Source organism: Toxorhynchites rutilus, chromosome 2, assembly GCF_029784135.1.
Source record: "Toxorhynchites rutilus septentrionalis strain SRP chromosome 2, ASM2978413v1, whole genome shotgun sequence".
In the NCBI taxonomy this organism is placed as follows: domain Eukaryota; kingdom Metazoa; phylum Arthropoda; class Insecta; order Diptera; family Culicidae; genus Toxorhynchites; species Toxorhynchites rutilus.
This window is the reverse complement of record NC_073745.1, coordinates 93,484,006-93,502,336: the sequence shown is the minus strand read 5'-3', so window position 1 is coordinate 93,502,336 and position 18,331 is coordinate 93,484,006. Positions and strand designations below refer to the sequence as shown.

Here is an 18,331-nt window from a genome sequence, read left to right as displayed (position 1 = left end):
AGAAGCAGAACCTGCGAAGAAGTTTGAAATGACGAAGCGCCAAAAACTTGAGGAAAGGAAAAGTGAAACTGAGTTGAAACAGATAACCTTGAATTATTTTATTACTTTGAACAACAAATAACTTGGCATCAAATATATAATTATCATTTAAGCAATATAACCCTTAAGGTATTTTAAGCCATGAAGCTACAACATAAAGAAACATCAATAAACGACAGGTATTTTGGGGGGGAAATAGAGGAAGTAAATGGTTGAAATTATCACAAAAGTTATCACAAAGTTAATTACAAAAAACAAGTACAGCAAAACCTATTTTTGTGCAGTTTTTTTTGTGCTATTTGTTCTGTGCGGTTTTCTGTTCTTGTGTGGGATTTTTTTTTTGCGGTATATGGAATGAAGCATATTTGACGAAGTTTTTGTCCATTTAGTTTTTTTCGATGGTTTATGTGCATTTATATGCTGTAGTGAAAGTTTTATTACAAGTTTACAAGCCATCAATGGTTGTAGACAATGTCAAGACATTTGTGTGTCCATAGAAGGTTGCGGTACATTTTTATACAGAGCAAGTCGCTGCTATTTTCGCATGTTTGATGATTTTATTGCATTAGTAAATGTACAGGAATATAAATTGAGCTTAAAACGACAAGAAACGTTATGGAAACAGAGTGTCCGAAATTCGAATTCAGAGAGAATCTTGGTCATTCGTCGTGAGCAGACGTGTTTTCGGTAGCTCCGTTTTTGCTGTGGAAATATAGCGTTCTCCGGTGAAAAAGTGTGGTTCCACTTACAGGAAATCTACTACTTAAGTAGGAAGTGTCTTTTCCTGCAATAGTGTAGTGTCGTCATGTGGAATTTCATAAAATGATTCCGAATTTCAAGTTTTTTTTTTCATGACGAAGACCGCTGATGTAATCATTTGTCGAACCGGTTGAAGCATGTTCGTGCAGTTCTGTATATGTGTTTTACTTCGTGCTAATCGAGGTGCGTGATGGTGTGCGTATCGTAGTGAAACCATATGAGTGAATACCACCATAAGAGAAATTGCAGAAAGTGCAACATGATGAGTTGGTGCTGGAGCTAAGTTTTCAATTATTTTCATTCTCATACACATACTACAATACATGTAAATGCAGGGGTTCTGTTGCCATATGGCAGATAAAATACGCTCCATGGATTTGGATCCAGCCGTACATTAACCCTTTCCCGTACAACATCGAGTCTCACTCATGGGTACTTGCATAACATAGGGCGCTAGAACGCTCAGCAGGCTAGTGAAATCACTTGATGTGTAACGTATTAAATAATACGGGAAGGGGTTAACGAGGTTCTAAGCTTGGGAAAGTTTTTATCGTGGTGCTGTGTTTGTTTGCTTTCAGTGTTTGAATTATAGTTGGCTAGTGGGATGAACTTTGAACGATATAAATATTTTGTACACATGCATCCAAAGATTTCTAAGACACTTTAATAATGATAAGTATATATTCGATTGTCGAAAATTCATACTTGCCTCGAGAAATACATACTCGTTATTGGGATTTTATGTTTTAAATTTGTCATTTACGTCTCATATTTTTTGCGTCAATTATTGGAATTCAGTGGCTTGAGTTTTGTTTTGTGTATTGTTCTTTAAATTTTCGTGTTTTAGAGAAGTTTCATCAACTACCTTCTCAGGTTTCCCAGAATTTCAATTAAAAATACGTGCGATGAATAGTAGAATATATAGATGATCCAATGATTTTTACAACTTTTCCTTTTTAGGATACATAAAGATAATCTACGTGGCAGTGTCACATGAGATTTTTGGATTTTCGTTTCGTCGAATGGTCGATAGTTTCCGTTTACATAATCACATCACTTACCACAGTGAATCCTGATTGTTCTTAACCATTCCCACTAACAACTATCCCTTCCATGATAAACGCTAGGGAACCACGCTATAGAGGCGACCCTTCTGGCCTTAAGGCGGCGAACATCATACTAACATTCCATCCCTTCCCCTGGTGACTGTAAGGACGTGGCCGGCGTCGTTATTGACCATTCAAAGCTCGAATCACCGAGAATTGCACAACGAGAATGATTTGCTAGTCCCAAGCGTCATTCTGTGTGTTCTTTGTGCAATTTGGTTGGTTCAGGTCAATCACGGAGAGCAACTACGAATTGTACAGTCTACCCAAGCTGAAGCTCAAGCTCAAGCTCAGAGTGTCCGAAATTCGAATTCACTCTGTCCGAAATTTAATTTTTTCATAAATAGTGTCCGAAGTTTGATTCGAATTCGCTTTAATTGAAGATCATTTGTATTCGATAATCTTTTATGTTTTCAATAAAATAGGTACCACAAGAGAGAGAGATTGAAAGCATATTGAACTAATTTGATGAAATTATCAACCAAAAAATGCCTGTGCATAATGTTTAGATCTGTTTTCTAACCGAGCCAAAGCGTTGTGTTCGTAGGGGAAGTGGGGATAAGACGAACATGTTAAGAAGACCTTCAATTGTATCTTTGGAAACTCATGTTTCACAAAACATAAAAGCAGTTTCTTTCAGTTTAATATACTGGTTTTCGAAAGGATTGGACAAATGTTTTTCCATGTTTTGACGTAGGACTACGTCTTTCATTTCTATACCGGGGTGTAAAATCAAAGTTTCGAAAACGAAAGCGTTACGCCGGAGACCGAGATTTTGAGCGTTAATAGCTCCTAAACAACTGAACGAAATGGTATGATAAACACTTCTTTCGAAAGATAAAATGTCTACGCGTTATATACTTGTTACTTTTTGATCCAAAAACTTGTTTCAATAGTCTTAAAATTGCTTTCAAAACAGGCTATTGAAATCACCAATCGGTATATAAGCGAGCGGCGCTCGGGAATCCACTCAGTTCTAATTGAACAGCGATTGGAGCATGTTGTCGCTGTTGCGGTGAAGCTCTTTATTTATCATGAAAGCGCGGATGAACGGTGTCACCAAGAGCCTGTTTGTGCACCTTAGGCCAGAAGGGAATCTATCAGGAGGAGAGTGATGCCACAAACGGTTCCCTGGGAAGACATCGCTACACACACATACACGCGCGGCTATTAACAGGTGGTTATCGAGTTGGCATTAACCACTGGTGGGCTTCCAGTATCGAGGAAAATGTGGAAATATCTAATCGTTACTGAAAATAATCTGCCAGTTCCTCTGGGAATTTTCAAAATATATTCATGTAAAAGAGTTTAATTGAATGTTTTCTATCCATGTTACACTGTGACCAAATATGTTTCAATCAAGTGCTATTAACAGGTGGTTATCGAGTTGGCATTAACCACTGGTGGGCTTCCAGTATCGAGGAAAATGTGGAAATATCTAATCGTTACTGAAAATAATCTGCCAGTTCCTTTGGGAATTTCAAAATATATTCATGTGAAAGAGTTTAATTGAATGTTTTCTATCCATGTTACACTGTGACCAAATATGTTTCAATCAATTGCTATTAACAGGTGGTTATCGAGTTGGCATTAACCACTGGTGGGCTTCCAGTATCGAAGAAAATGTGGAAATATCTAATCGTTACTGAAAATAATCTGCCAGTTCCTTTGGGAATTTTCAAAATATATTCATGTGAAAGAGTTTAATTGAATGTTTTCTATCCATGTAACACTGTGACCAAATACATTTGGTTTTGTGGTTTTTCAATCAATCGCAATTAACAGGATAGCTTCAGAAGATTATTCTTCCCCATCAGTAGGATATTTTCGTATCCAATATTGTATGCGCCCGCAATCGATTATTGCTCAGTCGCCGAAAGTTCCGAGCTCAGAGAGTTCATTCCCCTCTAGTTTGCCTTCCAAATTGCCATCGTAAACCACACCTTCTCTCGATTCAATCACACACAAAAAGCATACTTAAGCGATATTCTGGTGGTGAGACACATTCATTTTTCGTGAGGACATCGACAAGACAACATCGTTGCCTAACGTGCTGGAGGAGGTGGATGGCGAAGGATCGACACATACACGCGCAGAACTCTTTCCGTTAGGATGCCATTCAGCATCGAGAAAGTTCCGGAAAGATCTAATCATTGCTGGAAAATAATCTGCCAGTTCCTTTGGGAATTTTCAAAATATATTCATGTGAAAGAGTTTAATTGAATGTTTTCTATCCATGTAACACTGTGACCAAATATGTTTCAATCAAGTGCTATTAACAGGTGGTTATCGAGTTGGTATTAACCACTGGTGGGCTTCCAGTATCGAGGAAAATGTGGAAATAACTAATCGTTACTGAAAATAATCTGCCAGTTCCTCTGGGAATTTTCAAAATTTATTCATGTGAAAGAGTTTAATTGAATGTTTTCTATCCATGTAACACTGTGACCAAATACATTAGGTTTTGTGATTTTTCAATCAATCGCAATCAACAGGATAGCTTCTGAAGATTATTCTTCCCCATCAGTAGGATATTTCCGTATTCAATATTGTATGCGCCCGCAATCGATTATTGCTCAGTCGCCGAAAGTTCCGAGCTCAGAGAGTTCATTCCCCTCTAGTTTGCCTTCCAAATTGCCATCGTAAACCACACCTTCTCTCGATTCAATCACACACAAAAAGCATACTTAAGCGATATTCTGGTGGTGAGACACATTCATTTTTCGTGAGGACATCGACAAGACAACATCGTTGCCTAACGTGCTGGAGGAGGTGGATGGCGAAGGATCGACACATACACGCGCAGAACTCTTTCCGTTAGGATGCCATTCAGCATCGAGAAAGTTCCGGAAAGATCTAATCATTGCTGGAAAATAATCTGCCAGTTCCTTTGGGAATTTTCAAAATATATTCATGTGAAAGAGTTTATTTTAATGTTTTCTATCCATGTAACACTGTGACCAAATACATTAGGTTTTGTGATTTTTCAATCAATCGCAATCAACAGGATAGCTTCTGAAGATTATTCTTCCCCATCAGTAGGATATTTCCGTATCCAATATTGGATGCATAAAACCTTGTGCCTCCAACGTAACGCTCTCGTTTTCGAAGTTCTCCAAATATTCATTCATTCAGAATGAATTCAGATTCAACTTCATACAAATGATCTCTAAATCAACGATAGTCCTACGTCACCCTTGCGGTTATACCATAGATATAACCCACTTCCTGTTTTTACTGAAATTAAAACAAGCCGAAAAGTAGAAAATTTTTACCAATGCGGGTATAATGGACATGTAGTGGGGGGAATATGAACAGGTTCATAATATACGAAGCGTAGAAGTTTATCGCTCGCGAGCGAAATAATTTCGCTCTCTCTCAGTGTTTGTATTTCCACTCACTGAAATAGAACAAACAAAGAAATCAATAGAAATAAAAAAAAAACTTTTTAAGTTAACGTGAAGGTGGGAGGAAGCCATTGAGTAGTATAGATAAAACCACGTGTAAAAATGAGGCAATAGTGTTTGTGAGAGAAGAGCAAAGCACACGTAAATAGATCAATTCACTTATCAGACCGTGTGGCGCCTCATTGACACGAGTCTTTGAATACATTTGAAAAAAATAACAATTCAATACTAAAGTAAAATGTATGAACGATGTGTTCCGATGAATAATTGTCAATATAAATATATATAGAAGTTGCATTTGCATATGAAGTTCTGATTATACGCGAGGGTAACATGAGCAAATTTATAACACATGCAAATTGGAGCTCTTTTGGTATTGACAAGTTCTTCCGCAAAGTAACTCGATGTTGATAATTCCTTAATATTTTCCTTCCTTGACTGTATTGTTTTCACATATTCACCTTGGAGAGTCTTAACCCTTCTCTTCGTTGGCCGAGGCATTTTGATTGAATGTAATACTTTTCCGTTTACTATTTTTGAAAGCATAGACAGCCGTGGCAGTGTTCCGAGCTCTACAATACAATTTGCCTCACCAATGTTAAAGTTGCTAAAACTAATATTATAGACCTATTAAACGTAAAAATAATAATTGCATTAATATCAACACAATTTTATTCTATTGATTTTCATGACATGAAACGCTATGACTCAGGAATAACATTTTATTGTGTGGTTTTTATAGCTATTCCGATGATGTTGTCTGGCATCAGTGTCGAAAAAATAACGATGCTTTCACCAATACAAACAAAACCATTGCCGAAAATTGAAAATTTAACTTTCAGAGCCCTAGCTAGATTTTTCCGACGTTTTTCACTATATAATGCGACAGCAGATGGAAATTTAATATCTTGTGAGTAATCGATTAGAGTTTGGTTGATATTACTTGGTGGGAAGTGAGCGAAAACGATCATTGTCTTCACACTGTTTCGCAAAATTATTGATTTTTGGGCGAGGTGTGAGGGAGGAAATGAAAGAAATGAGCGCTATTGTGGCAGCCATTTGTGGCTAGCTTCCACCTTCACCTTAAATTAAATATTGAATATTCTTCCCTTCACTTTTCATCATGCGTTGGATGTGATTGTCCATTTCACCCCCACCAGTGCGATTATTTCAATAATTTAAATTAACCACTCACGAATGAATTTACTTTCCGTACATACCTAACATCGCTTCTCTGTTAACTCACAAACCGAGATATAACCATCAGCGAATTCAATTTTGCAAGCAAACCACTCAGAAAGCTTAATATCGAAGCCGCAAAAATTACATCCATACACGGAGTCATTTTCGATTTTCGGTTTTTGTTTTCCCTATTCCACTATCGATCAGTATTCGTTGTTATAGGATGGTTTAAATATTACAGAATAGCATGTAGAAGGGGTTATTTGAAATTCTTAATGCGACTATACAAATCAATCACCTGTCCATTATACCTCCACTGTCCGTTCTACTCGCACCTCCCCTAACCGCTTTTGTAGTTTGTGTTAGGAAAGCACATTACGGAGCGCAAAAAAAAAACATGCGGGTACAGAAGTACATAAATCAATTACTTAAATTTATACTTTTTACTTCAAAAAAAGTTCATTCGCCTCTAGTATCTGAAATGATGATTTTTCCAGGCTCCTCAGTTTTCAAGTATGTGTTGGGGAATCCGTAAATCGGGTAAATCAAAACGGGGCAGTTGGAGTGTTTAAATAGCGCTTGACATTTTAAAGTTATCCAATTGCTTATCTCAGATAAATAACATTTTAATAATTGTGAAAGATGCGTTTCCTAACAATTGATGCAAACATCTTTTCGATCTATTAAGAAATGGTCGAGTTATAATCATTTGAAATCTTTCATTTTATCCTGCATGTTCTGTGTTTAGGTTTTCATTTTACCCCCCATATCTTCCGGTTAGACGTAGTCCCACGTCAAAAGCTCTCCATTGGGGATGCAAACGTTAAAAGATAGGACGGCCAATGGTTTGAATCCACAAACGGATATTGAAAAGTCTTGCATTCAACTGGACTTTTTGATCCTGTACAATTAAATAAGTGTTTTGACACGATTAGAAAAAAACAAAACATTGATACATTTGAGCATTTTAGTTCAAACGACGCAACAAACCTGAAAGAAAAATAGAACTTACTAAATGGAAAACTGCTTTTGTCACCAGATATTCGCGCAATGTTTCGCAATATTTTATTACCCGGTATTTGTCACTAGTACTAAACATGTATATTACCTACTTAACTAAAAGCTCAAAGCCATAACAAATAAAGTCTTTAATTCAGTTCGTAATGCGTGCGTGTGCTTGAGAGACCTCGTCCTTTTTATTCCTATAATTATACATGTTCCGCCTCTTTTTGAAAAACAAACATTACCGTCATATTTGGATTGATACATTTCGACAAATGCATAATTATGTTCCTTAGTCCTGTTTGAAAGACATACTAACGCACATTGGTTTGAGTTACCCAAATGAAACTGTTTGAGACATTCGCCTTAAACGACTACCGTTAAGTGCCGAACTAAAAAAATATAAACTTCATAACAAAAACCAAAACTTGACCGTTGCGCCTCAGTTAGCATCGTTTCCATTCTCAAACTCCTTCGGTATCTGTCCAATCTCAACGATGGGATTGATTTTCGTTTTATGCTTCCGCTTCGTCTTCCGTCCGCTTTTAAACAGTATCGATTCGTCGTACTTCAGTTCATTGAGCGTTTCGAATAGTTCCAGCTTTTTGAGATGCGTTACTATATGATGCGCCGCACTTGATGAGCTTTCTTCCGGCGGTTGTCCTCCACCAGCGATGTCACGGTTACGTTGATCTTCAACTCCACTCGTATTGTGGTGGCCACCATCACTGCTGGCTTCCGGTTCGTGTTCGAGACATTCGTCAGCTACCACAATTTGGCTGTCGCTATCACTGGTGGCGAATAGTTCAACATTTTTGAACAGTATCGTTGCTTGACTACTATCCGGAAGTGTAGATAGGCGTATTAGGGAGCGTGGGCTTTCCAGTATGAGGATCTCATGTTTATAAACCGCAATGTCCATAATCCGTCGCGCACGTGTTAGTGAAGCAACGACCTTCATCTGATCCAAGTCCAGCACAAAAAGCATGTCATTGGCCACAGAAAGTACATACTTTTCTTGGAATGTATGGAGTATTCCAAACGTCGTTGGAATTCTTATAGGATATTTACTAGGGTTCAGCATTGTGATCTCCTGAGTGGGAGTCTTCATCAACTCTTTGAAAATAAGTGTATGTGCAACATCGCCTTCGAAATCGGACACCCACAAGCGAAACCCTGATCGGGTGGAAATTATTTTGACCTCCTTATGATATTCGTGAAAAATTGCCCCAAAAAAACTTAACAGCTTTCGATCCTTCTTCCCAACCTGGGTAACGCGCCACTTTTTGGGATCTTCCTGAGTGCAAACCACAGTCCGATAAGTCGTTGAAACCAACAGCTTGTCCTTCCGTAGACACATTTGAACAACCTCGTATTTCTCATTAACAATTTCCTGAGATTCACACGTCCTTGATTGATAGTTAATCAACGTCAAAACAATCGCTCCCGCTGTGTCCCCAGAAAATAGTTTCATTCCATTCTTCGACCAGGCAAGACTTGTTATACCGGACCTATGGAATCCCCGAAGTATGTATCGTTCAATTGGTTTCACTTTTAACAGTAACTCTGCACACACATCGGGAGGAGCTTCTTTGGATATCTGAAATATATTAACGTTTCCCTGATCGCACCCGGCTGCTACCATGAACTCGACCGTTGAGATTATTCGCACACAGGTCAAGTGCATTGAACCCTACAAGCGTCAAACAAATTTATATTGACAACAGAGCCCATCATAAAGCAAAGCTCACCTCAGCATGCAATCGATTCACGGTGCTAGTCTTCCGGTTGTACCAAAATACTATGCCCACGTTGGTTCCGAGCGCCATGAATTCTTCCACCAGATCCACGCAAGTGATCGAAACATCGTGAAACATTAGACCGCGCTGCACAGTACCGGGAAGCTCGTTAACCAATTGCACCAGTGGAGACCACTCGCGAAGATCCATTATTTGTTGCGTTTATTTACGATTGCGGTGCGGCCAATTCAGTCGAAGCGAATCAAGCGCTGGTTCTACATTCAGATTTACGTTCTGCACAAATTCATGCTCAATGACTCATATGCCTGACGACAACTCCCGTTGATAACAGAACTTCTAACTCGCTCGGCACCTTCGAAAAGTGGTCCAATATTATCATGGGGAAAAGGGAGACTGCGCATTGTTTTGATATAACAAAAAAAAGAACAAAGTGTCAACTTCGACATAACAGTAGCACGTGCGGCACACGCTAAAAGTAAAACATTTGAACTTGTTTAATTTATAACGCAAAAATTTTATAACATCTTCAATTTTTGAGAAATATCATCGTAAATTTTCAAATTTCAAAAAAAATTTAACATAGAACAATTATTTAAAATATGAGCCGAATTGATTATGATTGATAAGGGACATCCAGCAAAGGGGCCGTCCGCATGCTACGTGGACTACTAGGAGGTAGGGGTTACAAAAATGTCCACGGTGAGGGAGAGGGGTAGGTCGAATAGATTACATCCATGTGGACACTAATATTTTGAAAAAACAATTGTGCAGGGAACGGGAACACGACGAAGGACACATTCAAAAGTTATCGACGATGGAACACGAAATTCGGCACGCCCACGTTGAGAACCAGCCGTAGTCAGGATTCCAAAATTCCTGAAATTTCCAAAATCGACTATAAACATAAACAATCAGGCGTAGAGGTGGCCGCAGAGGAACATATGACTGGAACCTACGAGTAAAGGTGATACGAGCGGTCCACAACAATCATCTCCTTGCGGGATTTGGCGAAAAAGTTCAAGACGAGCCACATTACGGTTCGGCGAATTTGTATGCGAGAAGGCTTGCTATCGTATCATGTCAGCAACACTCGAATGGGAGACTGAAACAAAATCTGGTTGCTGAAACCCGTGCAAGAAAGCTGTAATATGAAGCAAAGTGTCAACAAAATGGGATGAAGTAGTTTTACCAAGACAATGACCCAACGCACAATACACGTAAAGTTCGCATATGATTAAATTACAATTGCTCAAATGTTATTGATACTCCTCCACAATCTCCCGACATCAATTCCAGTAAAAAACTAAAGTGATCTGGGCAAGAAAGTTAGAAACAATCAAATTTCTAAAAATAACGATTTTAAAAACAACTTGATGAATGAATGGATGAATATTCCTTCCGAGTACAAAAAAAAACTCATATAACGGCTTGAGGCAATGTTGCAATGAACAAGAGTTACCATACTAAAAATGGAATTCAAAAATTAATCAACGCCTTTGAAAACGAATTGAAATTTCAACCACCATACCAATATGAGTTTAAGCCAATTTGCATACATTCGCCATTTTTAGAGAAATAAAAACTGCTATTCTGAAAACAGATAACAATCCTTTTCACTCTCATATGACACTATGACACTATCTGAATAGAATATTCCAAAAGCTTGTTTTCGACTTTCAAAAGAAGGAAAAAGAGATTTGTATAGTGGCGTACGATTTCGAGTTTGTATCACTGTATACCCAGCAAACATTAAATCGCATAACAAGCGTATATATAACATCATATGCCCTAAAATTTGGTTGGCATATAATGCGCCTAACTGGCATATGCATGCAAAAGTGGAAGCCATATACATACATGGCAAATGCTTACCGAATTTGTTTGGATGAATATGCAACTTTGACCGGCTATAATAGCGATTATGTTGAAATTGATTTGCGATCTAATATGAATATATTCATGAATTGTCAAAGCACCAAATACGACTTTTGCTATACTCATATACGATTTATAACAGACATGAAAAAAAAACAAATGGCGTAAAATATGTTTGTGAAATGTTTATTATAGCCTCACGAATCGCCATTTTTATATATGAGTATTTATGTTTGTAGAAATAATAATTGTTTGATTGACTTGTGTTGGGAGTGGAATATGAATGTTTAAAAGACACAGATTGATGTGAAAATGTGAAAACTGCTCCTATGTGGGTTCGAACTCCGGTCGTCTGGATTATCATCCACCAGCTTATCGCGCGGCTATCTGAAATTTAATTCAACAGCGGTTAAAACTTTCGAGTGCATCAGCATTTCATTGACATTTCAATATGATGTAATATGTTCTTTATTAGGATCTAATATGATTTACTGTTTCATGATTTTCTTCAGCATGCAACACGATTTACTACAGTACTGAATCGATTTAAATTATACGCTTATACGACACACAAACTGCATCAGCGTAATATACGCATATGATGCGGATCAAATATATTTTACGACAATGTACATCATAAAATTGATGTTTATTATACCGATATGCGACTTATCAATAATGGTATATAAAATCGAGTTTTTACATTTTATGCGATTTCAAATATACACGATAGATACTTTGATTGATATTATATGCGATTATGATTTATTCGGATTTCTTGTAAGACTTGGCACGTGCAAAATTATACGATTTAATGTTTGCTGGGTATGGAACCGCACATTCTCGAAATTCACTGTCAATGCATTACGCGGCAAAACGCGACATTATGACCTCATTTTTTGGATTCGGGTTGGCATCGATTTTTTTAAGAAATAGATTATTTCTACCGGCCCATGAAGCGCATCAAACGTGTTCGCGCACTGGTCAGATTCTCTGGAGTAGCGTTTTATCACGTTATAATGAAACGGCAAATCGAACTAAGCACACAAAATGTGGAAATCTTAGAGTTCTATACCTTTATAAGAAAAAAAACCTACCGATTCCGTGTAAATTTTTATTTATCAAATTTCTTTCTTTGTAAGGCAAATCATGAACCATAGACTATAACAAAAAGTTTCACCCCGCCTGCGAATGACGGATCTCAATAGTAGCATGTCCAAAAAAGAACCTAAAACAATTGAGAACCAGAGCAGTGGGTACAAAGCTCCTAAGAAGGATGGTTGTAATAGCAGTTATCCATGGTTATTATGGAAAGAAAGAAATGGATAAATCCTTAAGCCAAAGTTTGTGGTTTAACCCTGCCGTTAACGGAGCCTGTGGAGCACCAAGGCGCCCTCCACAGTATCGTTCGCTCCTTCTGCATCAAGCGGATCACTGATGCAGCTGACCTTCTTTACCGCGCAACTCGTGGTGCTTCAATGAATAATCCAAATAATAAAAATTTTCGGGTTCCGGCAGTGTAGAAGAGGATGTAGTACGGAGCGCCACACCTGCGGTTGTTCAGTCCTGCTCCTCTTCCATCCTCGTTGTGAGTCGCCAGAAGATTAGAGTGACGAAAGTAAACTCACTACAAAAACTGGATCTAATGTGGTAGATTATTCCATACTCCGTGGAAAAAAAAACCTCACCAAGGGTCAAAAGCGGAAGCTGAAGAACCTGGTTGTAGCTGGGATTCTTGCAAAGGAAGCTCGGCAGCAAACACTGAGTCAGTATTTCTCTGGACCAACAAAACCCGAGGATCGGAGGATCTGTGAAGGAAACCCGATTCTTGAAAAACCGAAGCAAAATCTCTGCTCCGCAATCGAGTGAGGTTGAATCAGCAAAAAAGAGATATCGACAAAAAACCACTGTTGAATCTGGAATCCCCTTCAGGAGGCATTGGAGCAAATCAGAATTGGAACACTCTCGGAGAACTATCCCTAGACTGACCTATCAACAGCTCAGTTAAATTCCATTCAGGATGCTCTACTGATTGCAATTGAGCAACAAAGAAACGAACTGGTGACACCCAAATTTTTTTTAACTGCTCGTACAAGTCAGGTTGTCTAGTCCTTTCCTGCAAAGACCAGAAAACTTCGGAATGGTTGAAGAAAGTGGTACCCAGTATAACCGAGGAAGATGACATGAAACTGGTTGCTTTAGACGCAAAAAGTATACCGCGTCAAGAATTTATTCATGCTCTTTTCCTACAAAGCGCAACATTCAGCCACGAGAGACTCAAAACGAAAATCTCTCCACTGATAAATGGCGAGTACTCAAGCGATCTAACTCATTTTATGCCAAGCTTTGGAAAGCATCCATATGGTAAGGTTTTGGCATCAAATGATAGCTTAGATTCTTAGCTACCACATACTATAAATTTCATTCAATTTTGTATAACTTTATTGGGTAAAAAATCGGTTTTAAACAACTATGTCCGGAAATACAGCAACTACAGTATTACTTTGATAAAAGAATACACATTGTGATGTAGGAAAAAAAAACATTGGATTGAACCTCCTTTCAATTTTTGTATTTTCTATCATTTTCCAGAAAACTGAAGAACAGAAAAAAAAATCATGAATATTGGGGTTCCTGTAAAGCGAATAATCAAAATTACATTAATGTCTTTCGTTAGAAAAATATATTTTACAGCTTGATCATCAATGCACTAATCCCAATGAAATTCACGCGGACTGGACGCTAACAGTCGACGAAGCTTCCATGCGTCTACTCGCAAGTGAAAACTTTGCTATAAACTTCAGATTTGACGAAACTAGGCTAAGCGAAACTAATCTAAAGCAACGCCAAATCACAACTTAGAAAAACTCCAGGGTATTCAAAGAAGATCTGGGACCGTAAAACCTAGGAACCTCAAAACTCCAAATGCCAATGCCAGGAAATCTGAAGTCTTCAGACCCAAGCGGTACAAACTTAACGGCTTCCACAAGCAGGCTAGAAACTTATGGAAAATTATAAGATTCGTCAAACCCCGTATCTCTCCAGATCTAAAACGAATATGGATACTGGAACAAGGGATGAATTTGACCATATTTTCCACGTAGGAAGAATACTAGGTAGATTCATGTATGTTGTTCTACGATGACATTAATGACTCCCCAAGAGCTGCTGTCTTACTCAATGCGAATATTAAATGCTCCAAACGATGCTGAAGAGCAAGATCGAGGGAAAAGTGGCTACATCGCTGCGTGTGCTTGGCCAGAATATGGACATACATGTCAGGAAGCGGAAGTCCCGTCCACTGGTCTCGGAGCTGCAGGCAATGACGCAGCGGCAGCGGCTGAATAAGATGGTCAAGTCGATTTTCCCGGCGACTCGCGACGTGGCGGAGGTGATGGACGACGAGACCTATCTCACCCTGAATGGCAATGACTGACAGGGCACTTCGTATTTTACTTCCCCTACGAAGGAAGTGAGCTCCGAAGTGAAGCTCATTCCACACACCAAGTTCCCCAAGAAGGTGCAGCTGTGGTTGACAATCAGCGAGAAGGGGATGTCAAAGCCGCTCTTCTTTAGCTCTGGAAATTTATAGTACGAAGTGCCTGCCGGAAGTTGCGTCGTTCATCAAGAAATACCATAAGGGCGAAGACGCGGTGTTCTGGCAGGATCTGGCGTCGGCCCACTACTCGAAGCGATCGTTAGAGGAGTTGGAGCAGCTAAATATCGATGTGGTACCCAAGTCGGCGAACCCGCCCAATGTCTCCCAGCTGCGTCCAATCGAGAATTTCTGGGCAAACCTGAAGCGTAAGATCTACTCCAACAAATTTGTCGCGCAAACTAAGAAGAAATTGATAAATAAAACGAAGAAAGAACTCAAAAACATGGCTACACGCATGTTTTCGTTCGCCATGGCGAATGTTCAGGGGAACTGCGCGCAAGGACGTAGTTTTTTTTGCGAGTAAGCTAATATAATTACCTTTCATGGGAAATTCATCAAACTCAATTATCTGTCTTAGTGTTTTGATCACCATCCGAAAAAAATGGGTGGGTTATATCTATGATATAACCGCAAGGTTGACGTGGGACTATCTTAGCTTAGTAACCATTTGTATGTATTGATTGCAGTTTGCATGTATTTGCAATGGCGATTTCCCCAGACACCTTGGTTTAGAAGTCTTTATAGGTAATCAGATTTCAGTCGGAACAAAAATACTCCCGACCTGCATGAATTTGCAATCCCAATTTCCCTGGACACCTTGTTTCTGAAGCCTGTGTTGGGGAAACATATTTTAGTCGGAACAAATTGCCCTCGACTTGCATGTATTAGCAATGCCAATTTTCCCTCGCTCCATGGATTTGAAGTCTGTGGTAGGGAAACACATTTCAGTCGGAACAAAAATGCCCCCGAATTGCATGTATTTGCAATGCTAACTTTCCCACGCTCCTTGGACTTGAAGTCTGCGTTAGAGAAACGCATTTCGGTGGGAACAAAAGCTGCCCCTACTTTCATGTATTTGCAATGTCGATTTCGCCAATGCTGCTTGGTTTTGAAGTCTGTGTTAGGGAACATATTTCGGAGAGAACAAAAGTCCCCCTACTTTCATGTATTTTCAATTCCGATTTCCCCAACGCTGCTTGGTTTTGAAGTCTGTGTTGGGGAAACCGTAAATCGGGCCAATCAAAACGAGGCAGTAAGGGCGTTTAGATAACGCTTAACATTTTACAGTTATTCAATTATGAAAAATGAAAAATGAAAAATGACATTTTATTAATTGCGATAGATGCGTAGAAGTATTCCTTATCAATTGATGCAAACATCTTTCCGATCCAGTAGAAAATGTTCGAGTTAGAAGCATTCGAAATCTTGCATTTTTTCCTGCATGTTCAGTGTTTATGTTTTTATTTTACCCCCCATATATTCCGGTTAGACGTAGTCCCACGTCAAAAGACCATTTTTTGAAATGCAAACGTTAGGATGGTGGTTTGACAGTTCAGAAAGAATATCGATATCCCAAAAATCTAACTGGGATCGGTACTCCCTTAAACTCGAGTCAAAAACTCTCAACACAAGTATAAAGTCGATTCAGCAGCTTGAATCAGTTTCAAAAGAATCAAACGCAACGATAGTCTCTCCCTACAACAGTAGATGCTCACTAAGAAGAGTTTCTTGCACAATGAACGTTCCTTGGTGAAATAAAACGCTCGAACGCCTTTGCAAAACAGCGTGCTAACTGTTCAATAGAGCAAAAATTACTTTCGACTGGTTTGAAGACTCACTTCCTTGGATCTACATCTGTTCATTCGAATACAAATTCTGTCAATCGCGACGTAAAATGCTCTCAAATATGTCTCACAGGACCGAAAAGTGCAAAGGAGGTCGCACACATAGGGCCCTATTCCAGAAAACGAGACGAGAACACGAGCGCTCATCTCGTTTGTTTTCATATTCCAGAATCCGAGCTTGACTAAAAACAGACGAGTAGCTCGTCTGACTCGACCGTTCGCCATAATAATACGTAGCAAGTTCGACGACGTGATATCGAGCAGGCCTTAAAGCTTGCACAATCATGGTGTAACACAGAGGGTCTGAGCATAAATTCCTCAAAACAACAACTATTCCTTTCACCAAGAAGAAAAACAGCATCTGCAGTCTTCACATCTTGGGGGAGAGGAAATAAAATTCAGGGTTTCAGTGAAATATCTAGGCGTAATCCTAGATGCTAAACTAAATTGAAATGTACACTTAGACTCAATAATCAATAAGGCCAAATGGGCATATTCTAAAATGATAGGCAGAACATGGGCCCTCAAACCTAGAATGGTTATTTGGGTCCACACTGTCACTGTGCGGCTTAGGATATCCTGTACCTCATTAGTAAGGTGGTAAAAGACCAATGTTCGTAATGGTTCAATGATGGTTCAATTTACACTGTTGGATCGAAAATGGGAATCATAACAGGTGCCGAAGTGTATGGTCCCAGAACAAAAATCTCTGTGGCTATGGAAAACTGGCCAACAGTTTTTTAGGCAGATATTTCTGCCTACTACAATAATAAAATGTTTAAATGTCTGCTTAGAAAGAAAATATAGACATGGTAACTCCTGCATATTCTCAGACAGTCACGCAGCACTTAAAGCTCTTAATGCTTGTAAATGCTCTTCAAAAATTGTCTGGTAATGCCTTTCACGGCAACTAAGTCAAGTTCGGTAGAACTGCACTAGATTCCCGGCAATTGCGGTGTAGAGGGAAATGAGCCATCTGGCGCTATAGTTTTCAGTCTACTCCTTCATCAATTAGCAGTAGAAAAGCTTGAAGCGTAGTAGAAAAAATGGAGCACCCTACTCAACAGGGGAAAAATAATAACAGTTCGGCTGAAAAGTTCATAAGGTAACACAGTAAAACTATTTTTTTTTTTTGCAAAATCCAATTTTATTATTCAACATAAATTAAACTTAAATTTCTTGCCAGCGAGCTTTCTCTTAAGGTCTGCGAATAGAAAATAGTCGCTGGGGGCCAGATCTGGAGAATACGATGGATGCGGAAGCAATTCGAAGCCCAATACATGCAATTTTGCCATCGTTTTCATTGATTTGTGATTTTTCCATTTTTTTTCACAATAACAAAAGTTGCTTCACTCTCAATGCTGTAACTCGACCGATTGCTGTCAAATTTTTACACGTATCCATTGAAAGATGGTGCTTTATGATAATCAAGTAAATTTTTGCAAGAGACGCCATCTAGACGTCAAACTTATGAACTTTTCAGCCGAACTGTTAACAAAGAGTTTTCGATATGGATTACTAGTCATCTTAGAGTATCATCATCTTATGTCTGATTGATCTATATTAAAACCTTACCTCTCCTCATCCTTAAGAAGAACATAGAACAGATAAGAGAACTTGAAGATGGAGCTTATTTGTTTTTTTAAGTGTACGCATTATTTCTGCATTGCTCGTTCGAGATAAAATCGCAGCAAATTATTTCCGAACTTAATGAAATCGACTGATGGATAACTTGTGCGTCCACATCTTCCAAAAACTATGGCTATAAAAAATCATTGCCATGCTCGTTGACTGTGCACTTAAAATTTGTAAATGGCTTAGAATAACTCGGATATTTTTTCTGCTGGACAACCCCTTGCTCAGCTGATTCGCCTGGAGGACACACTCATTTTTTTCGGCCAAGAAACGCTTCCCATCA

The 18,331-nt window shown here is 38.8% G+C and overlaps 1 protein-coding gene across 1 annotated transcript; it reads right to left on the bottom strand.

The window, feature by feature from the left end:
- Positions 1–7,533: 7,533 nt before the first annotated feature.
- On the bottom strand, positions 7,534–9,655 carry LOC129767892 (WD repeat-containing protein CG11141). Its single transcript, XM_055769146.1, has 2 exons — positions 9,247–9,655; positions 7,534–9,188 (listed from the first exon to the last, which is right to left on the bottom strand). Exons 1-2 carry the CDS (start codon positions 9,442–9,444, stop codon positions 7,938–7,940), a joined length of 1,449 nt encoding a protein of 482 aa, XP_055625121.1. The 5' UTR covers positions 9,445–9,655; the 3' UTR covers positions 7,534–7,937.
- Between the last annotated feature and the right edge of the window lie 8,676 nt (positions 9,656–18,331).

Coding starts and splice junctions, on each gene's coding strand:
- LOC129767892 (XM_055769146.1), bottom strand. CDS start 9,444: ATGGATCTTCGCGAGTGGTCTCCACTGGTGCAATTGGTTAACGAGCTT. Junction 9,189..9,246: donor TGAATCGATTGCATGCTGAG/GTGAGCTTTGCT, acceptor TGACGCTTGTAG/GGTTCAATGCACTTGACCTG.